The sequence below is a fragment of the Sus scrofa genome, chromosome 2 (genome assembly GCF_000003025.6).
Source record: "Sus scrofa isolate TJ Tabasco breed Duroc chromosome 2, Sscrofa11.1, whole genome shotgun sequence".
In the NCBI taxonomy this organism is placed as follows: domain Eukaryota; kingdom Metazoa; phylum Chordata; class Mammalia; order Artiodactyla; family Suidae; genus Sus; species Sus scrofa.
In genome coordinates this window covers 13,070,506-13,093,801 of record NC_010444.4, presented here as the reverse complement: position 1 = coordinate 13,093,801, position 23,296 = coordinate 13,070,506, and the positions used below count along the sequence as shown (strand labels likewise).

General features: G+C 46.9%; 2 protein-coding genes across 2 annotated transcripts; both read right to left on the bottom strand.

The window, feature by feature from the left end:
- LOC100513843 (olfactory receptor 476-like) lies at positions 1,449–2,592 on the bottom strand. The gene is made up of 2 exons (XM_003122756.3): positions 2,024–2,592; positions 1,449–1,942 (listed from the first exon to the last, which is right to left on the bottom strand). Exons 1-2 carry the CDS (start codon positions 2,590–2,592, stop codon positions 1,651–1,653), a joined length of 861 nt encoding a protein of 286 aa, XP_003122804.2. The 3' UTR covers positions 1,449–1,650.
- Positions 20,431–21,568, bottom strand: LOC100513644 (olfactory receptor 1052-like). Its single transcript, XM_013994319.2, has one exon. It carries the CDS (start codon positions 21,530–21,532, stop codon positions 20,510–20,512), a length of 1,023 nt encoding a protein of 340 aa, XP_013849773.2. The 5' UTR covers positions 21,533–21,568; the 3' UTR covers positions 20,431–20,509.

The window sequence follows — 23,296 nt, the reverse complement described above, 5'->3', positions numbered from 1 at the left end:
TCTTAACCCACTGAACCACAATGGGAACTCCTCCCCTTCTTTTTTAAAAACAGGATCCCAGGATAGTCCAGGTGACCACATGCCCAGCTAATAACCATATTTCCCAGCATCTCTTGCTCAGTCAAGTCATATGATTCCCATGTGACTAAGTTCTGACCAATGAGAGGCCAATGGCTGTGCTTGGCTCTTATTGAAAAGGCTACAAAAAGAAGGGATAGACAGCTGGCCATTTTCCCCACATTTCCAGCTTTCTTCTTCAAACATAGGGATGGCCAGAGCTTTAGCAGCCATATGGTGCTAAGGGAAAAGCCTTGAAGATAAAGCTGTATTAGTTTCCTTGGGCTACCATGACAAAAAACATAGACTGGGTCACTTAAACTACAGAAATGAATGTTTTCAGAGTTCTGGAGGCTGGAAGTCCAAAATCAAGATGGTGGAAGATTTGTTTTTTCCAGGGGCCTCTCCTCTTATTTTGAAGATGATCAGCTTCTTGCTGTGTCCTCACATGGTCGTTTCTCTCTCTGTGCACATCTCTGGCATCTCTTTGTGTGTCCGAACTTCCTTTTCTTGCAAAGACATCAGTCACATTGTATTAAAAGCCCTGTCTCTGGAGTTCTCGTTGTGGCTTGGTGGAAACAAATCTGACTAGCATCCAAGAGGTTGCAGGTTGGATCCTTGGCCTCGTTCAGTGGGTTAAGAATCCAGCGTTGCCGTGAGCTGTGGTGTATGTTGCAGATGTGGCTCGGATCCTGAGGTGATGTGGCTAGGTGTAGGCCAGTGGCTACACTCCAACTCAACCCCGAGCCCATATGCCATGTAGGGGGCACTAACAAGACAAACAAACAAACAAACAAAAAACCCCAAACCAAAAACACCTCCCTGTCTCCAAATACAATTATAGTCTGAGGTACTGGGAGTTAAGGTTTCAACATAGCAATGGGGTGGGGGTAGGGAAAATTCAGCCCATAACAGAAGATATGCATGAAAGATGCTGAGACAGGAAGATGTTGGTACTGGCTGTTTTTTGCTTTCATGGAGTTTCCATGTCAGTCTGAACCATTTCTAACCTTTTATTTTTATTTTATTTTATTTTTTAATGGCAGCACCCTCAGCATATGGAAGTTCCCAGGCTAGGGGTACAATTAGAGCTACAGCTGCCAGTCTACACCACAGCTCATGGCAATGCCAGATCCTTAACCCCCTGAGCGAGGCCAGGTATTGAATCCGATACCATGGATTCACTTCTGCTGGGCCACAACGGGAACTGCCAGTCCCTCTGTTGGAAATATGGAATTTAGGAAAAACCACGTCCATTGTCTGTTTGTGAGATGCACTCATCAGAAAAAAGCATTACAGTGTATTGATTGAGAGCTTGGTTTCCGGAGCTAGACTGCTTGGATTCAAATTTTGGCTCTGCTCCTTATTAGCTGTGTGACCTTGGGCCGGTTACTCAGTCTCTTGGTGCCTCAGACTCCTAAGGTATAATAATAGTATTCATTTTGGTTGTCACAAAGACTACATGAGTTGTTATGCGTAAGGGATTTAAAATAGTGCAGTCACGTTATTTCCCTCTATCCAAGGGTTCATGTTATCCATGCTTTATGTTGTGTCAACTATGTTATGGCTTGGGGTAGAATGTTCTGCGCTTGGTTAGGAAGGCAGCATGCCAAAGCCTCTCCTCTTTAGCGCAGCCTTCACATCTTTATTCCTCAGGCTGTAGATCAGAGGGTTCAGCATGGGGATGACCACAGTGTAGAAGACAGACACCACCTTGTTCTCTTCCGTGGAACCGCGCATGCTTGGCTGGGCATACGTAAAGGTGACGGTGCCATAGAAGAGGCAGATGGCAGTGAGGTGGGAGGCACAGGTGGAGAGCGCTTTGCTCTGAGCCTCAGGGGAACGCATCCTGGACACAGTCACCAGGACATAGGCATAGGAAACCAGGATAACAGTGACAGTAGAGAGGAAAATCAGGGAAGAAGATGAGAAGACCATGGCCTCAACCTCAGCCGTGTCTGCGCAGGCAAGTTGGAGCACAGGGAAGATGTCACAGAAATAGTGGTTAATGATGTTGGGGCCACAGTAGGGCAGCTTAAAGATGTACCCAGTCAGCAAAGCTGAACTGGCAACAGAAGCCATGTAGGTGGCTGCCACCAGCTGGACACACAGACGTTGGGACATGATGGTGTGGTAGAGGAGAGGGTGGCAGATGGCAGCGAATCGGTCATACGCCATGATGGCCAGGAGCAGACATTCGGCAGTGCCATGGAGAGTCATGAGGGCCATCTGGACCACACAGCCTGCAAAGGAGATGGACTGGCTTGAGGTGAGGAAGCTCTCCAGCAGCCTAGGGGTGTTCACGGTGGAGAAGGAGCAGTCTATAAAGGAGAGGACACTCAGGAAGAAGTACATGGGCGTGTGGAGCTGCAGGTCTGCATGGATCAGGGTGATCATGGCCAGATTGCTTGTGAGGGTGACTGAATAGATGAAAAGGAAGAACCCAAAGAGGATGCCCTTGAGCTCTGCCTGCTCCGTGAGCCCCAGGAGGAGGAACCAGGTGACTCGGGTGCAGTTCTCCACCGTGGGGCACATGTCACTGCAGAGACACCAAGCAAGACATACTTATATCTAGAGGCAGATTTGGGGTCAGTGCCTGAAGCTCTTTTAATGCCCCCGGAGTGGGCCGTGGGGAGGGGACACTGGCATGAATTGAACACCTACTCTGAGCCATGTGTTAACGCATTTCCCAGACAGCAATTGAAACTTCATACTTTCTCATGCAAATATTATATGCCCATTTATATTTAATGAGATTATCAATTTGCCCAAGGTAAGAGAGCTGGTACCTAAAGAAAGTAGGATTAGAACTCTGTCCAATTAATAATCATGTCCCTGTTATACAGGTATAAGCTTTTTCTGTCCCCAAATTTCCTGTTCCTTGGGGAGCTGGCATCATTAGTGAGTGCTGGAGCCCTGATGTGTTGCCCAGAAAGGGAATACATGGAAATATTAATCTGTAATTTCTGTGGGGGCAAAAGTTCCAACAGTGGCAGTCTCCAAGGCCAGGGACAGAAGAAATCAGGTCTAACGTCATCAGAAAATAAGGTGACTGAGTGGAGCAGTGATTTCTCCTAGGGAGGTGGGGTGAATTATATCTCTCAAGAAGATCTGTGGAAGCCTAACCCCTGCTACCTGTGAATGTGACCTTGGAAGTAGGGTCTTTGCAGATGCAATCAAGTTGAATCATATTTAATTAGGGTGAGCCCTCAATCCAATTTGACTGGTATCCTTATAAGAAGAGAAAATGGAGGGAGTTCCTGTCGTGGCTCAGTGGGTTAAGAAACAAACATACATTTGAGTAATTAAAAAAAAAGAAACAAACATAGTATCCATGAGGGTTTGAGTTCCATCCCAGACCTCTATCAGTGGGTTAAGGATCTGGTGTGGCTACAACCTATAGTGTAGGTCACAGATGTGGCTTGGATCTGGTGTGACATGAGCTGTGATGGAGTTCGCAGACGTGGCTCGGACATGGCATTGCTGTGGCTGTGGTGTCGGCTGGCAGCTGCAGCTCCAATTCGACCCCTTGCCTGGGAACCTTCATATGTTGTGGGTGCAGCCCTAAAGAGTCAAAAAAAAAAAAAAAAAAAAAAAAAAAGGAATACCTGGGGCTTCCAGAAGGTGGAACAGACTAGGAAAGATTCCCTCTCCCCCATAAGGCTTCTGAGGGAGCATGGCTCTGCTAACACCTTAATCTTGGACTTCTAGCCTCCAGAACTATAAGGGAATACCTTTTTCTTGTTTTAAGCTATGCAGTTTGTGGTACTTCATTACAGCTGCTCTGGGAGACTGATACACCCGGCTGAGAACACTCCTGGCCATTGATGGGGGCCTCCTGAGCTGTTGTCTCAGGCTTTCTGAGCTCTCTCTATTGACAGAGCTAATAAGCCAAGGAGAGAAAATGAAAAAAACTTAATAAAAAAAATAATCCTGTTTTACAGACTTGTGGTTGCCAAGGCAGAGGGGGAGGGAGTGGGATGGACTGGGAGTTTGAGGTTAGTAGATGCAAACTATTGCATTTGGAGTGGATAAGCAATGAGATCCTGCTGTATAGCACAGGGAATTATATCTAGTCACTTCTGATGGAACATGATGGGAGATAATGTGAGAAAAAGAATGTGTATACATACTGTCACTTTGCTGTACAGCAGAAAGTGACAGAACATTGTAAATCAACTATAATAGAAAAGATAACAATCTTACAAAAAAATTTCTGTTTTAGATTTATGGTTGCCAAGGGAGGAAGGGGGATGGGGAGGGAAGGATTAGGAGGTTGGGGTTAACAAACTATTACATGTAGAATAGATAAACGACAAGGTCCTATTGTATAGCACAGGGACCTGCATTCAATATAAACCATAATGGAAAAAATATGAAAAAGAATGCATATGTATGACTGAATCACTTAGCTGTACAGCAGAAATTAACACAACATCGAAAATCAACCTAACACAACATTGTAAATCAACTATACTTCAATAAAGTAAATTAAAAAAAAACAAAAACAACACAGCGTTCCTGCTGTGGGGTAATGGATTAAGGATTTGACTGCAGGGGCTTGGATTGCTGCAGGGGTGTGGGTTTACTCTCCAGCCTGGTGCAGTGAGTTAAAGGATCCAGTGTTGCCGCAGCTGCAGTATAGGCAGCAGCTGTAGCTTGGATTCAATCCCTGACCCAAGAACTTCCATATGCTGCGGGTGCAGCCATAGAAAAACAAACCAAACAAACCAACAAACCAACAAAAACCCAAACCAAAACATCTGTTTCATTATTTACTACTAACCAAGAAAAATGTGCATTTGGGAGAATTGGCAACTACAGTAAATATGAAAACTTCAGTTCAACAAAACCATGACCAAAGAACCAACGTCTTGTGTTCTCACTAGAAACAACGAAAAGCAGCAAGACACACTACATTTGTGGCATGGAGGTCCTGTGATGGGCACGGCTCTTAGGGCAGAATCAAATGGAGCTCTCAAACCAGGAGCACAGGTCAGAGAGTTCACACACCCATCTCCATAGCCTCCCCAGTAGGGCTCTCAGGTTGATATAAGTTCCCTCAGCTGCTGTCATGCTCCCAAGAACTTGCCTCTAAGGAGCCCAACTCTCTGGGTTTTCAAAGAAGCAAGGCTGCTATTCTGAGGGGAGGCCCTTTTACCGGATGCCTGCCAGGGTCCGGTCTAATTGGTTGAACGTCAGTTCTGATTGGTTGAGCGTAAGTTCTGATTTTGGAGCGTCTGTTCTGATTGGTTGGTGCCTGCAGCGGTTTGTTATTAAATGTTTGGAATTCTATATGGTCTAAATGAGACCCAGAACGAAGAAGGAATAAGGCTGGGCTCTTCAGTGTATCCCAGGATAGCTAGAAATAGGTGGCCTCTGATCAAAGCTGCTAACATGGCTTTGAGCTATCAGCGTCTATTGACAACTCCTGGCCTCCTGAAATATAAAAAATACCTAGAGATTTTACCTGTGGAGGGTACCCGTGGGAATGCTCCTTCCCTTTTCATGATGTTTCCTTTCCCGCAGAGGGATCTCCATTGTGTGGCACCCCCAACCCCTCTCCTGGAGGAAGGGTGCCTTCTGTGATCAGTGAGTTTGGGATGAGGCACTGATGTGTGTAGTTGTGCCTGGTGCTCTTCTTTGCTCATTGGAAACACAGGTTCTGCTCTGCTCTACTTCTCTGTAACAGAGGTCTTAAAACTAGGTCGGGCTAATTTTATTTTTATTTTTGTCTTTTTGCCTTTTCTAGGGCCGCTCCCGCGGCATATGGAGTTTCCCAGGCTAGGGGTCTAATCGGAGCTGTAGCCGCCGGCCTACGCCAGAGCCACAGCAACGCAGGATCCGAGCCGCGTCTGCAACCTACACCACAACTCATGTCAGCACCGGATCCTTAACCCACTGAGCAAGGCCAGGGATCGAACCTACAACCTCATGATTCCTAGTCAAATTCGTTAACCACTGTGCCATGATGGTAACTCGTAGGTCGGGCTAATTTTAAAGAAGACCACTTGCAAATATGAATCGTGTTCTGCAGGACCAAGTTTTACCCGTGATGCAGGTGGTATTTGGCTTTCTATCTGCCTTGCTTTTACCTCGATTCTACCTCGTCTCTTTTAAGTGGTTCAGAATTTGCCTAAGGAGGAGGGATCCTAGTTACAATGTCCCTGAAGAGGTTAGTACAGGGAGTCCTCATTGTGGCTCAGTGGGTTAGGAATTCAACTAGTTTCCACGACGATGTGGGTTCAATCCCTGACCTTGCTCAGTGGGTTAAGGATTTGGAGTAGGCCAGCAGCTGAAGATCTGATTTGACCCCTAGCCTGGGAATTTTTATATGCCACACATGTGGCTCTAAAACAAACAAACAAACAAAAATCAGCACCCAGAAGCAGCATGCAGTAAGTTTGAAATTAATTTCCTTAGGGTTCTACCCTAGGGCCTCTTGGCTTTTACAGCTCACACTCTCCTTGCTATATCCTATCCTTCTTGGTTTCAATGACCAGCTTTATTTTGTACACCAGAGACGTTGGAGTTCACCCTGACACTGCCCTCCTCCTCACATTGGCATCTTCATTCCATCACCAAATACAGGAGTTCCCATTGTGGCTCAGCAGGTTAAGAACCTGACATCCATGAGGATGTGGGTTCGATCCCCCGCCTTGCTCAGTGGGTTAAGAATCCAGCATTGCCACAAGCTGAGGAGTAGGTCGAAGATGCAGCTCAGATTTGGCCGTTGCTGTGGCTGTGGCGTAGGCCTGCAGCTGCAGCTCTGATTCAACCTGTAGCCTGGGAACTTCTATATGCTGCAGGTGTGGCCATAAAAAGAGAAGAGAAAAAAATTAAAAATTAAAAAAATTAAAAATAAAAAATCTGGGAGTTCCTGTCGTGGCACAGTGGTTAACAAATCCGACTAGGAACCATGAGGTTGCGGGTTCGGTCCCTGCCCTTGCTCAGTGGGTTAACGATCCGGCGTTGCAGTGAGCTGTGGTGTAGGTTGCAGACGCGGCTCGGATCCTGCATTGCTGTGGCTCTGGCGTAGGCCGGTGGCTATAGCTCCGATTCGACCCCTAGCCTGGGAACCTCCATATGCCGCGGGAGCAGCCCAAGAAATAGCAAAAAGACAAAATAAATAAATAAATAATTAAAAAAAAAAACCCCCAAAAATCTGGACATATTTATAACCAAACACCTCTCAATCCCATTTACCTTTATTGGTCTCCACTACCCCCACCCCTCTAGTTTAAGCTATGAATCCCTCCTGGATGACTTCAACATCCTCCCAACAAATCTCCCCCATCTGTTTACTTTCTTCTAATCATTTTTTTTCACAACTGCATTTCGAGAGATCTTGTCTAAAAGCAAATATGGCCATGTCATCCCCTGGAGAAAATTCTTCAATGGCATCCCACAAAAAAAGTCCTTAGAGTTCCTTGGAGTCTCAGTGGGTTAAGGCTCTGACATTGTCACTGCTGTGGCTCAGGTAGCAGCTGTGGTGTAGGTTCGATCCCTGGCCGAGAAATTTCTGCAGGCCTCGGACTTGGGCTAAAGAAAAAAAAGTCCTTAACATGGTCTAGGGTACTAGATAACAACAGAGTAGGCTTTAAACTTGACTGCCTACATTCAAACCCCAGCTCTGCCACTTACTTGCTGAGCCTTTGGGCAAGTCCCTTCACTTCTTTGTGGCTCAGTTTCCTCCTATGTAAAACAGAGATTTCAGTAGTACATCTCATAAAGTTGAGATGATTGAATAAATGACTGGTGTTTGCAACAGTACTCAACACTCAGAAAGCCCTCAATAAATGTTACAAAACACTGGCTGCCTGCTGGCTTCAACCTGCACACTTTCCCTCTCTGCCCTCTCCGAGCAATGGTCTTTCATGAAGCTCCTGTTCCTCTCTAGGCTCTTTCAGGCCTCAGGGCCTTTGCACAAGCTGCCTGCACTCTTCTCTCCTATGGAAAACTCTTCCTGGAGAAAATCCTCCTGGGTGTCCTTGAGTCAAAGTTTTAAACTTAGAGCACTAAGTACTTCCATGTTAGAGTGATTGTTTCAGGTGCAATTTTTCAATAATTTGTGTGACTATTTCATTAATGTTTGCCCCCCCCCCACTGTTGGATCCTCACTTCCTACACAATGCACAGTACACAACACATGCACAATAAACATATTCTGAATGACTGAATATGTCCATTGACTCTCAAGCTCCCTCTCTTACATAGACCTTCCTCCTAAGCTGCAACGTGGTACGCTCACCTGTCTCCCGGGCCTGTGTGTACTGGGCTCTTCCGAACTCTATCAGAAATGGACTCCTCACACCCCTCCTCAAACCTGTTACCTGTTAAGATGAACGATACCACTTTTTACTCCATTGCCTAAACCAGGACTCTGGATGTCTCCCAGACTCTCCTTCAGCCCACATATCCAATGAAAGAGCAAGTACTGATCAATCCTTATCCTTCCACTCTCTCTGAGAACAAGGATCTCGCCTACACTGGCTACCACTGTGTCTCCAGTCCCAATAATGGAACTTTATTATTTGTGAGTCATTAAGATAACACCACCCCAGCCAAAGCCGCTGCTGTGATCAATTGCCTAATATAGCTCCCTGCCTCTTGCGTAACTTCCTTTGAATTCATTTTAACAGCTTAGTCTGACCACGTCCTGCTTAAAATCCTTCAACAAATCTCCACTTACAGGACTCTGCTCTCAGGGCCGGTTCTCCAGAAGCTGAGCAGTATTTCCTTACAGTTAACAATGATCAGTATTGGTTAGTCAATGTTTATTTTTTAAAAAGCAAGGAATAAAGTGTCTGGACTAACGTGGGGGCGTCTGCAAACTTCACTTTCTTTGCCCATTTACTAAAGCTCTTTCTATCAAAAGGAAAATGTATGAAATTAGCTGAGACTCCAAACTACTAATCACTGTGCTGTACAAACACATATCAAGCAATTAAATTTAGAGCCGGGAGTTCCCACTGTGGTGAAAAGGGATCAGCAGGGTCTAGGAGTGCTGGGATGCAGGTTCGATCCCTGGCCTGGCACAGTGGCTGAAGGATCTGGTGTTACAGTAGCTGTGGTTTGGGTTGCAGTGGCATCTGGGATCTGATCCCTGGCCCGGGAACTCCATGTGTTGCAGAGTGGCCAGAAAAGAAAAAAAAAAAGTAGAGCTGAAAGTGGCAAGTTCCTGCGCCCAACAAAAGAGCAGAGGTGTCAGAGAGAGAACTGGAACCCGTCCACGGCTCTGTAAGATGACTCCAGAACAGAAGATCTTCCGAAGCTCCCAGGGACTTTCCAATCTTGAGACGGCCTCCACCTCCATAAGCCACCCCTCTTTGGACCTTGATAAGCCTCCTCTCTTCTTTCATGTCAGGACGCCTCATTCTCATTCATGTGTCTCCATTGCCACGACAGCCCCTTATCACTGTCTCAGCAGAGGGACTGGAGGAGGCTGTCCTCCTGCTCTCTCATCCAGGAATTTATTCCCTTGTTTTAGGCCGATGTTATCAATGTGCTAGAAACCGATAAGCCCAGCTCTTAGAATCATTGAAAAGACTGGGCAAACAAAGCATCCTGCCAGCTATCTGTGCTGAAGTCTTTTTTTTTTTTTTTTTTTTATGCTACACCTGTGGCATATGGAATCTCCAAGGGCTAGGGGTCAAATTGGAGCTGCATCTGCCGGCCTACACCACAGTCATAGCAACACAGGATCCGAGTCACATCTTTGACCTATACTACAGCTCATGGCAATGCTGGATCCTTAACCCACTGAGTGAGGCCATGGATCGAACCCACATCCTCATGGATACTAGTCAGGTTCTTATTGCTAAGCCATGATGGAAACTTCTGGGCTCTAATTTTTTTCCCATTCCCCTAGGTGCTGGAGCTGATGATCAGGTTTGAACAGTGTGGATATGGTTCATAAGGAAGGAAGGATACAGGAATTTAAGCCCTTACTGATGCTGGGATTCCCTTCTCAGCCCATTTACCTATGGTGGAGCAGGGACCATCCATCCAGGAGCCTTGTTTGGGGGCACCTATTGAGATGTGCTTCTTCCCTTTTCATCCATTGCCTCTGAACAGTTTTCTAAAGGGAACATCTCACGTGGGTGTTATAAAGCTTCAAGATTCCTTATTGCTGGGAAGTCGAACCTCTTGAGTTTCATCTGGCTTTCTTCATCCTGACCCCAGAGTCCAGAAATGTGCCCGTGGGAATTTGTGACTAGTTCTCCCAGGAGCCACCCTGGGGCTGTGGGTTGTCTCCAAGCGTTACTGGGGAGATCTTGGGGAGGGTTGTCTGGGAAACTGAGGAGCAGGGATTCTCCAGCAAAAGCCAGGACACACCCTCTTCATTTACAGTGTCATCCATGGTGGGCCTCTCTTTGCAGGTTACTGAAACTCAAAAGTCCAAGACGTACAGAAGGGACATATATCAACATAATCCCTGGGTCTCACTGGAAGTGATGGCAAGTGCTAATGGTATGGATATAGTGTACTCTTTGGAGGTCTAGATGTGGCTTCCCCAATTGTTATTTCCTTTGATCTTCTAGGAAACATGCTTTATGATACACACACACACACACACACACGTATATACACAATAATGGAATTATACCATAGTTGCTTTATTCATTTAACAGTATTGGAAATACATTGCTCTACCTCAAAAACAAAACAAAATAGCCCAGCCATAACCCACCCATAATTCTTTGTCCCTCCAAAATAGCTCTGTCTTGGTAAAAATAATACATGCTAGCTGTACAATATTTAAGCAACACAGAAAAGAACCAAGAAGAAAGCCGAACCTCATCTGAAACCAATGCCACCCCTGAAAATGGGCATTGGTGAGCCTTCATGTTATAGATCTCTTAATGCACCCCCTTGTTATAATTTTCCATAAACAGAATCCTACTACGCAAATTCTTCTGTCATTTACTTTCTCCCTCATGCCATGGGCTTTTGCCCCATGTCAATCAGTAAGTAATAGCCTACATATTCATGTTTAATGGCTGTATACTCGCGTGTGTGTGTAAGTGTGTCATCATTTACTTAACAGGTCCCCCTTGTTTGACAATAAGGTATTTCCAACTTTTCAATGTTCTAAGTAACTCTGACAAACACCCCCAGGTATGGGTCCTGGAGGGCCCAGTCCAGTGAGAACAGTGTCGAGAGACTGCTTTTCCCTGGCCAGGAAGGAAGTTATCGCTGGCTCACTCGCTGGGGAGGCTGGCCCTGTGGGTTTCCACAGTCCCAGGGGAAATCACCACACGAAGCAAATGGCCCTTTAGGCAAATGACTTGTTTCGGTAAAAGAAATTCGGTCCCTAGGCTACTGATCTGGGGGAGTCTCAGCAGACAAGAGGCTGGATCAACAGCCCATGTTTCCTGCAGCTAAGAAGAGGCAGTTTATTCACGTGGGAGAGAACTTCTGTAGACGTGAAACAGCGCAGAGTCCTCCGACCACCCAAGCTGTGTCTATCCCAAGCTGTGTCTGATGCCTCTTGCCCACGGAGGCCCCCTCCCTGCTGTCACTCATGAACATGCCTCCCTCCATGTGCTAGATTCTATCGTGAGCCTCAGTGCTCCCCCCCTGCAGCTCTCGATGAGAATTCTGATCATAGGCTTGGCCACATGACTGTGTTGGGTCCCGGGAGGATGAATGGAAGTGACTGGTGTCCCCTCTGATCACAGACACCTCAGGAGCCACCCCATGGTCCCCCACCTCCCCTCTTTTCCCACTGCTGTGACACCAGCCACATCCAAGACCTAGGGGATTCTCTAGCGTTCGCCGGGGTCTGGGAGTGAAAAAGAGCAGACTCACCTCTGACCCATGAAGGATGTGAACGCAAGTGAGAAATAAACTTTCTGCTGGTGTAACAGCGAGATCTGGGTGTTGTTGTTAATACAGCAGCCTCAGCTGCCTGATGTAGTCTTCAAGGGGTACATTCTTGTTTGGGCTCTGACCCCACTTCTACCTCATCTGTCCTAACCCACATCGTCCGTGCTTCTCAGGCTGGGCTCCTTCCTGTCTCCTCTAGGAAGTCCGTCCTTCACACTCACTGAGCCTGCATCTAACTAATTGACCACAGGCAATTCATTTTTTAAAAAAATACTGTTTTGACTTTTACTTAAAGCATATTTAAATTGTGATATAGAAGTTCCTGTTGTGTGTGGCTCAGTGGGTTATGAACTGGACGTAGTATTCGTGAGGATGCGAGTTCCATCCCTGGCCTCCCTGCGTGGGTTAAAAATCTAGGTTTGCTGCAAGCTGCGGTGCAGGTCACAGATGCTGCTCGGACCCAGTGTTGCTATGGCTATGGTGTAGGCTCCAGCTGCAGCTCTGAGTCAACCCCTAGCCTGGGAACTTCCATATGCCATGGGTGTGACCCTAAAAAGAAAAAAAAAATCTTTTTTTTAAATTGAGGTATAATTGATATACAACATTGTCTTAGTTTCAGGCATACAGCATAATGATTTGATGTTTGTATATACTGAGAGAGGATCACAATAAGCCTAGTTAATATCTGTGGCCACACATAGTTACAATTTCTTTTCTTGTGATGAGAACATTGGCGATTACTCTTAACATCTCTTGGAGTTCCTATTGTGGCACAGCAGAAATGAATCTGACTAGCATCCATGAGGAGGCTGGTTCAATCCCTGGCCTCGCTCTGTGGGTCAGGGATCCGGCTTTGCCATGAGCCGTGGTGTAGGTTGCAGATGTGGCTCAGATCCCATGTTGCTGTGGCTCTGGCGTAGGCCGGCAGCTACAGCTCTGATCTGACCCCTAGCCTTTGAACTTCCATATGCTGTAAGTACAGCCCTAAAAAGCAAAAAAAAAAAAAAAAAAAAAAAAAGATTGCTCTTAATATCTCTCAAAAATACAATACAGCATTATTGACTATAGTCACCACACTGTGCATTGCATCCTCACAACTTATTTATGGCAATTCACTTTTTTTTTTTTTTTCTTTGTCATCCAAACCCATGGCATATGGAAGTTCCCAGGCCAGGGGAATTCTGAGCCGCAGCTGTGGCCATGCCAGATCCTTAACCCACTGTCCCATTGTGGGAACTCAGGTAATTCATTTTTTCATATGTATATGTCCTAATTGTTAGTGGCAGGTTCTGTAGGACCCTCATTCTTTCAAGCCTGACAGACAAGTGACATGCTTTGATGAAAGAAAGTCTGGGACCAAACTTTACCAACCTCGCACGTTCTGCCAAATTAGCTTATTTGTTGCTAAGCAAGCACGAAGAGTCAATTAACGTGACTGTGATTTGGGGACAGTTCCTTTCTCTCACCTCAGGTCTTTCATAAAAATCTCATTCAGGAGTGAAATATTGATGTTCTTAGTCCAGCTATATCATCTGGCAGGATCCTCTGGGAGGCGGGGAGGTGCAGAAGCAAAGGGCTGTGCATTCTCACTGTCTGGTAGTAAATGGAAAAGACAATGGCCTGCTATGCGCCTTCAGTGCTTGCTTGTGTGTGACCCTCTGATAAGTTCTTTTCTTTTCTTTCTTTTTTTTTTTTTTTTTTGTCTTTTTGCTATTTCTTTGGGCCACTCCCCGCGGCATATGGAGGTTCCCAGGCTAGGGGTCCAATTGGAGCTGTAGCCACCAGCCTACGCCAGAGCCACAGCAACGCGGGATCCGAGCCGCATCTGCAACCTACACCACAGCTCACGGCAACGTCGGATCGGTAACCCACTGAGCAAGGGCAGGGACTGAACCCGCAACCTCATGGTTCCTAGTCGGATTCATTAACCACTGCGATACGACGGGAACTCCCATGATAAGTTCTTTTCTGAGTAGGGTAGATCCAGGGTCAGACAATATGATTCAAAGACTATTCCAAAGATTTTTAGCTATATAAAATCCATGTATGCAGCCAAATGGGTATCCTCTGCTGTCTTGGCTTTTTTTTTTTTTGTCTTTTTGCCTTTTTCCAGGGCCACTCCTGTGGCATATGGAGGTTCCCATGCTAGGGGTCGAATCGGAGCTGTAGCCGCCAGCCTATGCCACAGCCACAGCAATGTGGGATCTGAGCCGTGTCTGACCTACACCACAGCTCACGGCAATGCCGGATCCTCAACCCACTGAGCAAGGGCAGGAATCGAACCCGCAACCTCACGGCTCCCAGTCGGATTCGTTAACCACTGCACCACAATAGGAATTCTGGCTTTTTTTTTTTTTTTTTTTTTAAATCAAGGGTTGATATACATGAGTAGGGCCAACTCAAAGAATCCCAGAAAGCTGGAGTTGAAAGGACTCTTGGGAACCATCTAGCTCAAAGTGTTTCAAAGTGGGAAAGGAGGCTGAGAGAAAGGAAGGGGCTTGCCAGAAGTTATACACAGACAGTGAAATCTGGGGCTGGAGACCTGGTTTTTCTGGATTAAAAGCTATTCCCTAAAATAACTCAACGTTACCAGAGTTGGAGTTGTTGCTATTCCCAGTTCCAGGAGACCCTTTTGGATAAATGTTGATGCGTCATTAACCCTCGAAGGGCACAGATAGACTCTCTGGTACTTGGCAATGAGGTCTCCTGTAGCTGAAACTATTTCTCTATTAACTATCTCTGCTTACTTTGTGGGGGGTGGGATGAGAGAAACACACAGCATTTATAGCCCAGGTTTAGTGTCATTTGTGGGAGGAAGTGCAGTTCTGTTTCCCCGGGAACAGAAAAGCATCTTGTAGCGGTTTAAAAAAAATAAGTTGAACTTGAACTTGGAGATCATCTATAGTCTAGCTACTGGGACTGGGAGCTGAGACCTCCTACGGCGACAAGACTTAGTTTATTGTTCTAGGAAATTCAGGCCTGGGAGGTTATGATTGTAAACCAATACATAACTTCACTCTTTGCTTCATGAAATTTCTGCAAGCCGATTTATCTGAAATAATTTGCTCCTCTAGGCAAACATCTCTCCGATTAAGACAATAGATCACTCACCTGGATAAACAATTTTCTCAACAACCAATAGTTTACTTTTTCAAGATTTGCTTTCAGGCCCTTCCTTCCCTGTGTCTGCCAAGCCTGAACTATAATGTCACCAACTTTCCTGTCCTGATCGTCTCTCTGATTCGGAAGATCCACTTTAAACCACCTGAATCCAGACCTCCAAATCCTATCAGTATCTTCTATTGATTTCCACCTTTTGAGAATTCTTAAGATTCTGTACTCTCTTCCTCTGGTAGGTCTAATAAACTTACTTTGCTTAAGGAATGGGTTTTCTGATGGCCTTTCAAAGAAATAGCAATTGACAATCCATTTTTTTGTTAATACCCACTTTGCATTCCAATCTTCCTGAGGACGTTTTATTTCTTTTTTCTTTTCCTTTTTTTCCCCCCATACCGGCACATCATGTGGAAATTCCCAGGCCAGGGATCAAACTGGAGCCACGGCAGTGGCAATGTCCAATCCTTAATCGCTAGGTCACCAGGGAACTTCGACAAGCCATTCTTTACCCAGGGTTACTTGGGGGCATTTTGCTTCCTGCTATTTTGGGGGGACCATTTTGTTTCCTGTTTTGGCCATCTGATAATTGGAAAGCAAAGCAAAGCAACATATGTCTCAAGGAGGTTACCTCATCAGTATTTGTTTTATCAGTATATAGATTCCTTGGAACTGCCAAGAGGATTTTGATTTCATATGAACGTCAGGACTGGAGGCAACCTTACTTACATAGATCATATTTTCCAAATTCCTCCTCTTGCCCAAGGAAAAATTGAAGTTCGGAGACCTTTTTGGCCTAAAAGCCAAAGAGGAAGAGGTGAAATATATATACATAAGTAGGCCTGAAATAAGATGCCCTGATTAAGTACCCAACACTGTGCTAGGCTCAGTGGGGAATGAAATGAGGTTTGGGTCCTGCTTCAGCTAGCCTGCAGTTTACTGTTATTTATTATTATTATTATTATTATTACTTTCTTTTTATGGCCGCACCTGTGGCCTATGGAAGTTCCTCTGCTAGGGGTCAAATTGGAGCTGAGCTGCCTGCCTATGCCCCAGCCATTTGCCACAGCCATGGCAACGCCAGATCTGAGCCATGTCTGTGACCCATACTGCAGCTTGCTGCAGCACCCGGATCCTTAACCCACTGAGTGAGGACAGGGGTCAAACCCGCAACCTCATGGATATGAGTTGGGTTAGCAACCTCCTGAGCTGCAAAGGGAACTACCTGGCCAGTGTTTCTTATCTGGGGTGATAGAGATGTAGAGAAGAGGTCAATTTCAGGTGCCAGAACATGAGATGAGGGGTCTTCCAAAGAAGCCTAACTCCAAACAAATTTTGTGCATGAGCAGCAGTCTGGAATACGTCTTTAATCTGAGCTTGGCTCCTCACAGGCTCAGTTTGACTTCCAATAGCCTTAAGGACAAGGAATCTGATATTTGTCTTGTCCCCCAGGGTACCACCTATTGGTCTAACTTGATGTCTGACCCTGATTTCACTTACGATGCTGTCTTTCTTATCTTGACCTGGGTTTTGAGATCTTATCCTTCTTCTCCTGGTATTTGGCTCTTGGCTCAGCCATGGTTTAGAGTTACTCTGCTCTTTGGGGTCTGATTACTTGACCTGGTTTTGCCCTGCTACAGGATTGCAAGGTTTAGCCCATTGCCTTGAGACTGCACAAGCTTGGCTGAGTATCTATGAACACGATGGTACCCCTGAAGAGGGTGATGCCAGTAAGATGAAAGGCGGGAATGGGGAGAGTTTTGATATGGGCTTTCAGGGAATGCATCCTTCTGATGAGACAGGGATGGTAGTGATGATGAAGAGGGCAAGCAGAACAAAGGAAGAGCATGGCCTCTGCCTTGGCAATGTCAGCACAGGTAAGTTGGAGGTTGGGCATAGAGGCTGCGGTCCAGAAGTAGTGACGAATGATGGGGCGGGGGCTGGGGGTGGGGCACAGAAGATCACCATGAAGATGTGACTTTGTGTGACCATATCACTGATACCAAGGGCCAATGCCCTTTTAATGCCCCCAGTGGATAGTCCTAGAAGTAAGGAAACTAGTATCAAGTGATCATCTATAAAAACCATGCTATGGCATTCCCATGGTGGCTGAGTGGTAATGAACCCAACTAGTACCCATGAAGACGAGGGTTTGATCCCTGGCCTTGATCAGTGGGTTAAGGATCCGGCGTTGCTGCAAGCTGCGGCCTAGGTCACAGATGTTGCTGTGGCTGTGGCATAGGTCGGCAGCTGCAGTTCCAATCTGACCCCTGGTCCAGGAACTTCATATGCCGCAGTGTGGCCCTAAAAAGAAAGAGTAAACAAACAAACAAACCACGTTATATGTCAAGGTTTTTGACATATAAGTATTTAATCTTCATACAACTTTCTTATTTACAAAATTATGCTAGGAGTTCCTTTGTAGCCTGACAGGTTAGGGCCTGGCATTGCCACTGCTACGGTGCGGGTTCCATCCTTGGCCCAGGAATTGCTGCATACTGTGGGCAGGGCCAAAAAAAACCCAAAAAACAAAAAAACCCCAAAAAACAAAAAAAACCCCAAAATTGTGCTTGATTGTATGTGTAAAACTGAATTTAGACACTGGTCCTCTCTGATTCCATAACCATGTAACTTCTGTTTCATCTTAAACTCTCATGCGTCTATAATTTTTTCTTTCCCCTCAGCATTTCTGGTTCATGAGGAAAGAGAAAAGAGGAAATTTGGGAGAATAATTAGGTGGCCTAGGAGGTAATTACCCAGTAGGTCTGGGCTGCATTTAGGGGAATGTGGTTTCTTTTTCTTTTTCTTTCTTTCTTTCCTTTCCTTTTTTTTTTTTTTTTTTTTTTTTTTTTTTTTTTTTTTAGGGCCACTCCCTTGGCATATGGAAATTCCCTGGCTAGGGGTTGAATCAGAGCTGTAGCCACTGGCCGGCTCATGGCAATGACGGATCCTTAACCCACTGAGTAAGGTCAGTGGTTGAACCCGCGTCCTCATGGATTTGTTACCGCTGGGCCACGATGGGAACTCCAGAATGTGGTCTCTCAGTGAGAGCCAGGCCTGGGAAAAAGGCAAAGAGGGACCAGCATGGCAGAATGAGGACTTAGAAAGACCAGATCCCTCACTGCATTTGCCCAGGCCCAGGGGTCTCTTTTGCTGAGAACTGTGGTTCTTTATGGCCCCTGCCACCCTTGTTTGTTCTGTGATTTGTAGCTTCATTAAACTTTCTCCACTGGATATAAGGCATAAAGGTGATAACATTATAGAATAACACAGAGAAATTATTCAGCGTTAAGGATGGAGAATAACAACAGCTAATATGTACTGAACACTAATTAAGGACCTGGCACACTCTAAGTACTTTATAGACAGTAAATCTCCTTTAATCCTCACAAACCACCTTAGGAGATAATTAATATTGACATACTCATTTTTCAGATAGAGACCAAGGTCAAACAGCTTTGCTGGAATAGAGCTGGAATCCGGTCCTAGGTCTGGCTCTCTCCAGATCCCATCCTCTGAACTTCAAGGACACACGACTTCCCTAAGGAAAAACAATAGTGAGACCAGACAAGGTTGCCCGGGCATAGGGCTGGAGCCACCACAGAGAACCCCATGAGGTTTGGGGACCAAACACAAGTAATTCAAGGGTGATTCATTAGGGGTTATTTTGCTGATCTCTTACGATAGAAGAAAACTCCCTAACATGCAGTATCTTAAAAATGCAATAATTTGTTTCACAATTCTGTGGGTTGGGAGTTTGGATAGAGCTTGGGGTACGTGGCTCTTCTCCTTCACATAATATAGACTGAGGTCACTCACTCAGCTGCTTGCAGCTGGCAGCTGGGCCTTCCTGGAAGGGCCAGGCCTTCCACAAGGTCTGGTGCTGAGTGCTTTCCTGTGGGGCCTGTCCAGGTGGCTAGCTGGGCTTCCTCACAGCATGGTGGTCTCAGGGTGGGCTTCCAAGATGGAGGAAGGGGAAACCAATAGTCCTCTTTTTTTTTTTTTTAATTTGGATTTTTTTATGACCACACATACAATAATTATATAGTGACTGCCCAGAACGCGAAATATATATATATTTTTTCTTTTTAAGGCTGCACTGCGGCATTTGGAAATTCCTGGGCTAGGGGTCAAATTGGAACTGCAGCTGCCAGCCTACGCCACAGCCATAGCCAGCTCCAAGCTGCATCTGTGATCTACACTGAAGCCTGTGGCAACACTGAATCCTTAATCCACTGATGGAAGCAGGGATTGAGCCCTTAAAACATCAGGTTCTTAACCTGCTGAGCTACAAGGGAACTCTGAAAATCATCATTCCTCTTTAAAGCTAGACCTGTACCGGCACAATGTCACTTCAGCTGTGTGTTATTGGTCAAAGCAAGTCACAGGTGGAGTTGCCAGGTAAGACACATGGTGCCCAGTTAAATTTGAATTTCAGATCAACAAGAAATAATCTGGGGAATAAGTATGTCCCATACAATATTGAGATGTATTTATGCTAAAAAATGACTCATCGTTTTTCTGAAAGACCTTTTTCACAGGGCATCTGTATTTTTATTTGCTAAATTGGGCAATGCTAGTCAACCAGACTTGTCTGTGTTCAAGCGAGAGGAAAGAGATTCTGCTGGGCCCCGTCTTTGCTGGGAGGAGTGTATGTGCGTTCAGAGAGGGAAGGAATTAACAGTGGCCCATCTTGGAGACTCTTTAAGCGTCCGTGAATTACTTCCTAAATAGTGGGGACAATATAGCACAGTGGTTGGGCACTCCAGAGTCAGGTTCAATCTCAGCACTGCTGCTTGTTAGTTGCGTAACCTTAGGCAAGTTAGTTTACCCTTTTGGACTCAGTTTCATTATCTTGAGAATGGGCTATTAGTAGTTTGTGCCTCCTGGGGGTCGTTGGTAGATTTTATGAGATGATGGAAACAAAGTGATTTGTATGTATGTGTAGGTAGGTATGTGATAAATGTTAGCTACTGTTAAGGCAGGATTTTTTTTTTTTTTTTTGTCTTTTTGCCTTTTCTAGGGCCGCTCCTGTGGCATATGGAGGTTCCCAGGCTAGGGGTTGAATTGGAGCCATAGCCACCGGCCTACGCAGAGCCACAGCAACATGGTATCCGAGCTGCCTTTGCGAGCTACACCACAGCTCAGGGAGAAAGCTTTCTCTTTCCGACTTCCTTCACTTAGGAGGACACTCTCAGGTGGTGCTCACTCAAGGGAGCACCAAGGTGGTGTTCCCTACGTGGCATCCTGCACAGGCTCTTCTTCTGTTGTTGTTGTTGTTGTTTATAATTTCAAAAAGTTAGAGTGTGATTGATGTAGCACGTTGGGTCGATTTGTGCCAACAGCAAAGTGGCCCAGCCATGCATCTATGCACGTCCTCTTCTCATATTATCTTCCATCACGTCCTGTCACAAGAGACCACTCTCGGGCCGGCTCCTGGCTGTGCCTTGCCTCTCTCGGCTCCTGTGCTGGCTGGGTTCTCTAGGTTTCGCTTTTGTCTTCCGGGCTACCAGAGACCTTTCTGACACATCCCTCTTGTGTGTAGGCGAAGGCCCCTCGCTTGCACAGCGGCCTTGACATCTTTATTCCTCAGGCTGTAGACCAGCGGGTTCAGCATGGGGATCACGATGGTGTAGAACACGGAGAGGATCTTGTTGTAGGCGGAGGCCCGCTGAGGGTCAGGCTGGACGTAGACAAGGAACACGGAGCCGTAGAAGAGGGAGACGGCAGTGAGGTGGGAGGCGCAGGTGGAGAAGGCCTTGCTCTGGGCCTGCAGGGACCTCATCCTGCAGATTGTGCCCAGGATGTAGGCATAAGAGACCACGATGACGGAGATCGTGGGGAGAGTGACGGAGGCAGAAAGGACGAGCAAGATGACATTGGCCGTGGCGGTGTCTGAGCAGGCCAGGTGGAGCAGGGGGGGGATGTCGCACATGTAGTGATCGATGATGTTGGGACCACAGTAGGGCAGGATGAAGACATTCCCTGTCTGCAGCACCGAATTGAGCGTCGCCACGGCACAGGTGGCCAGCACCAGCCGGACACACAAGTGCTTGGACATGATGGTGTGGTAGAGGAGAGGGCGGCAGATGGCCACGAATCGGTCGTAGGCCATGACGGACAGGAGCAGACATTCTTCTGTGCCGAAGAGGGTCAGCAGAGCCATCTGGACCGCACAGCCCGTGAATGAGATGGACCGGTCAGTGGCGAGGAGGCTGACCAGCAGTCGGGGGGTGAACGAGGAGGAATTGCAGACGTCAAGGACGGAAAGCACGCTCAGGAGGAAGTACATGGGGGTGTGGAGGGGGGTGCTGGTGCGGATCACATCTATCAAGCCCAGGTTGCCCACCAGAGTCACCAGGTAGACGAGCAGGAAGAGGGCAAAGAGGAGTGGTTTTTGGTGTGCCTGGTCTGTGAGGCCCAGCAGGATGAACCTGGTCACCGTGGTGTGATTCTGTCCCAGGGCCATTCCCCTGGTGTGTTTCACCCTTGGCAACGCAGAAGAGGAGGAGAAACAAGGTGTCACCATCGCATCAATGGAAAAGTCGCATCGGTCTCTGAGTGGCAGACTGCCCCGCAAACCCACATCAATCCCGTGGTGTCACATTCATGCTTATGTGCTAAGCATTCCCTGTCCTTTAGGGAGAGGTCTAAATTCTTTCTTTGTCTTTTTTTTGTCTTTATAGGGCATATGGAGGTTCCCAGGCTAGGGGTCCAATGGGAGCTGTGGCCATCAGCCTACACCAGAGCCACAGCAACATCAGATCTGAGCCTAGTATGTGACCTATACCACAGCTCACGGCAGCACTGGATCCTTAATGCACTGAGCGAGGCCAGGGATTGAACCTGCAACCTCATGGTTCCTAGTTGTATTCGTTAACCACTGAGCCATGACGGGAAGTCCAAAGCAGGGTTTCAAGTGAAGTTCTAGGTGATGGTCCAGTCCGACCGAGTCAGAAAGCAAAGGGCCAAGAGCCCCCTGTGTCCACCCTTTGCTCTCGCTGAGAGGATTGCACCTGAGGAAAGCAGCATTTCTGCTTTCTTCTTTTTTTTTAAGGGCCCCACCCATGGCATATGGAAGTTTCCAGGCTAGGGGTCCAATCGGAGCTCCAGCTGCCTGCCTACACCACAGCAACAACAATGTGGGATCTGAGCTGTGTCTGTGACCTACACCACAGCTCACGTCAATGATGGATCCTTAACCTACTGAGTGAGGCCATGGATTTAACCTGTGTCCTCATGGATACTGTCAGGTTGTTACTGCTGAGCCACGACGGGAACTCCTGAAAGCACCATTTCTTTCTTTCTCTTTTTTGTCTTTTTAGGGCCGCACCTGCAGCACGTGGAGGTTCCCAGGCTAGGGCTCTACTCAGAGCTACGGCTGCTGGCCTCCACCACAGCCACAGCAGCACGGGATCCTTAACCCACTGAGTGAGGCCAGGAACCAAACCTGCGTCCTCATGGATAGTAGTCAGATTTGTTTCTGCTGAGCCCGACAGAGCTCCCGAAAGCACCATTTCTAGTACTGTCCTCGTAAGGGCAGGGGGGCCGGTGCCCCTCGGTACTTGCCTCAGGCGTGTCCCAGACACACATCTACACACACATGTGACCTGCACAAAAACATGAGACAATCCCCCCACATCATGGAAAATTCCCACAGCTTTACTACTTGCCCAAGGTTTTAGTTGTGCTGGGACCTTGGTCATCTGAGATTCAGGTCACACAGAGGCTGGACCCCCAGGAGGAAACATAAAGGGGAAAAAAACCCCAAAAACTGCAGGGTTTACCACGAAGCAAATATTGGGTTGAGGAAGTGAAGGCTGAGAAGTTGGGGCTTTTAGAAAAAAGGCTAACAGGCTCCTTCGAAGCCATGCTTCTTGTTTAAGGACGGTATCTTCAGGTTCCCTGAAAGGAAAAAATAACTTGGGTGTGAGAAAGAGTGAGGCAGCCCCTTGAGTGGGTTCTTGGAACCTTTTTGCACTTGTGGGCAGCTGTCAGATCCCTGGCAGACGGGCAGTCAGTGAGTTGGAGCCCCTGATCTCTGGTAGCTCGAGAGCCTTTAGCTCATACGGGCGTTGGATTGAACCTTGGGTTGGGATGGTCACACTGAGTGAAACCTCAGGAGGTCCCCTGTGGGAACTCGGTGCAGGGGCTGCCAGGACGGCGACCCACCCTCAGGCCAAATGTCGGAGCACAATTCTGAGACTGCAGAAGTCAGAACAGGGGAGGGGCGTGAAGGCAGTGAAGGGAACCCCTAAGAAATTCGGAGGGATCCCATCCTGCCCATAGGTCC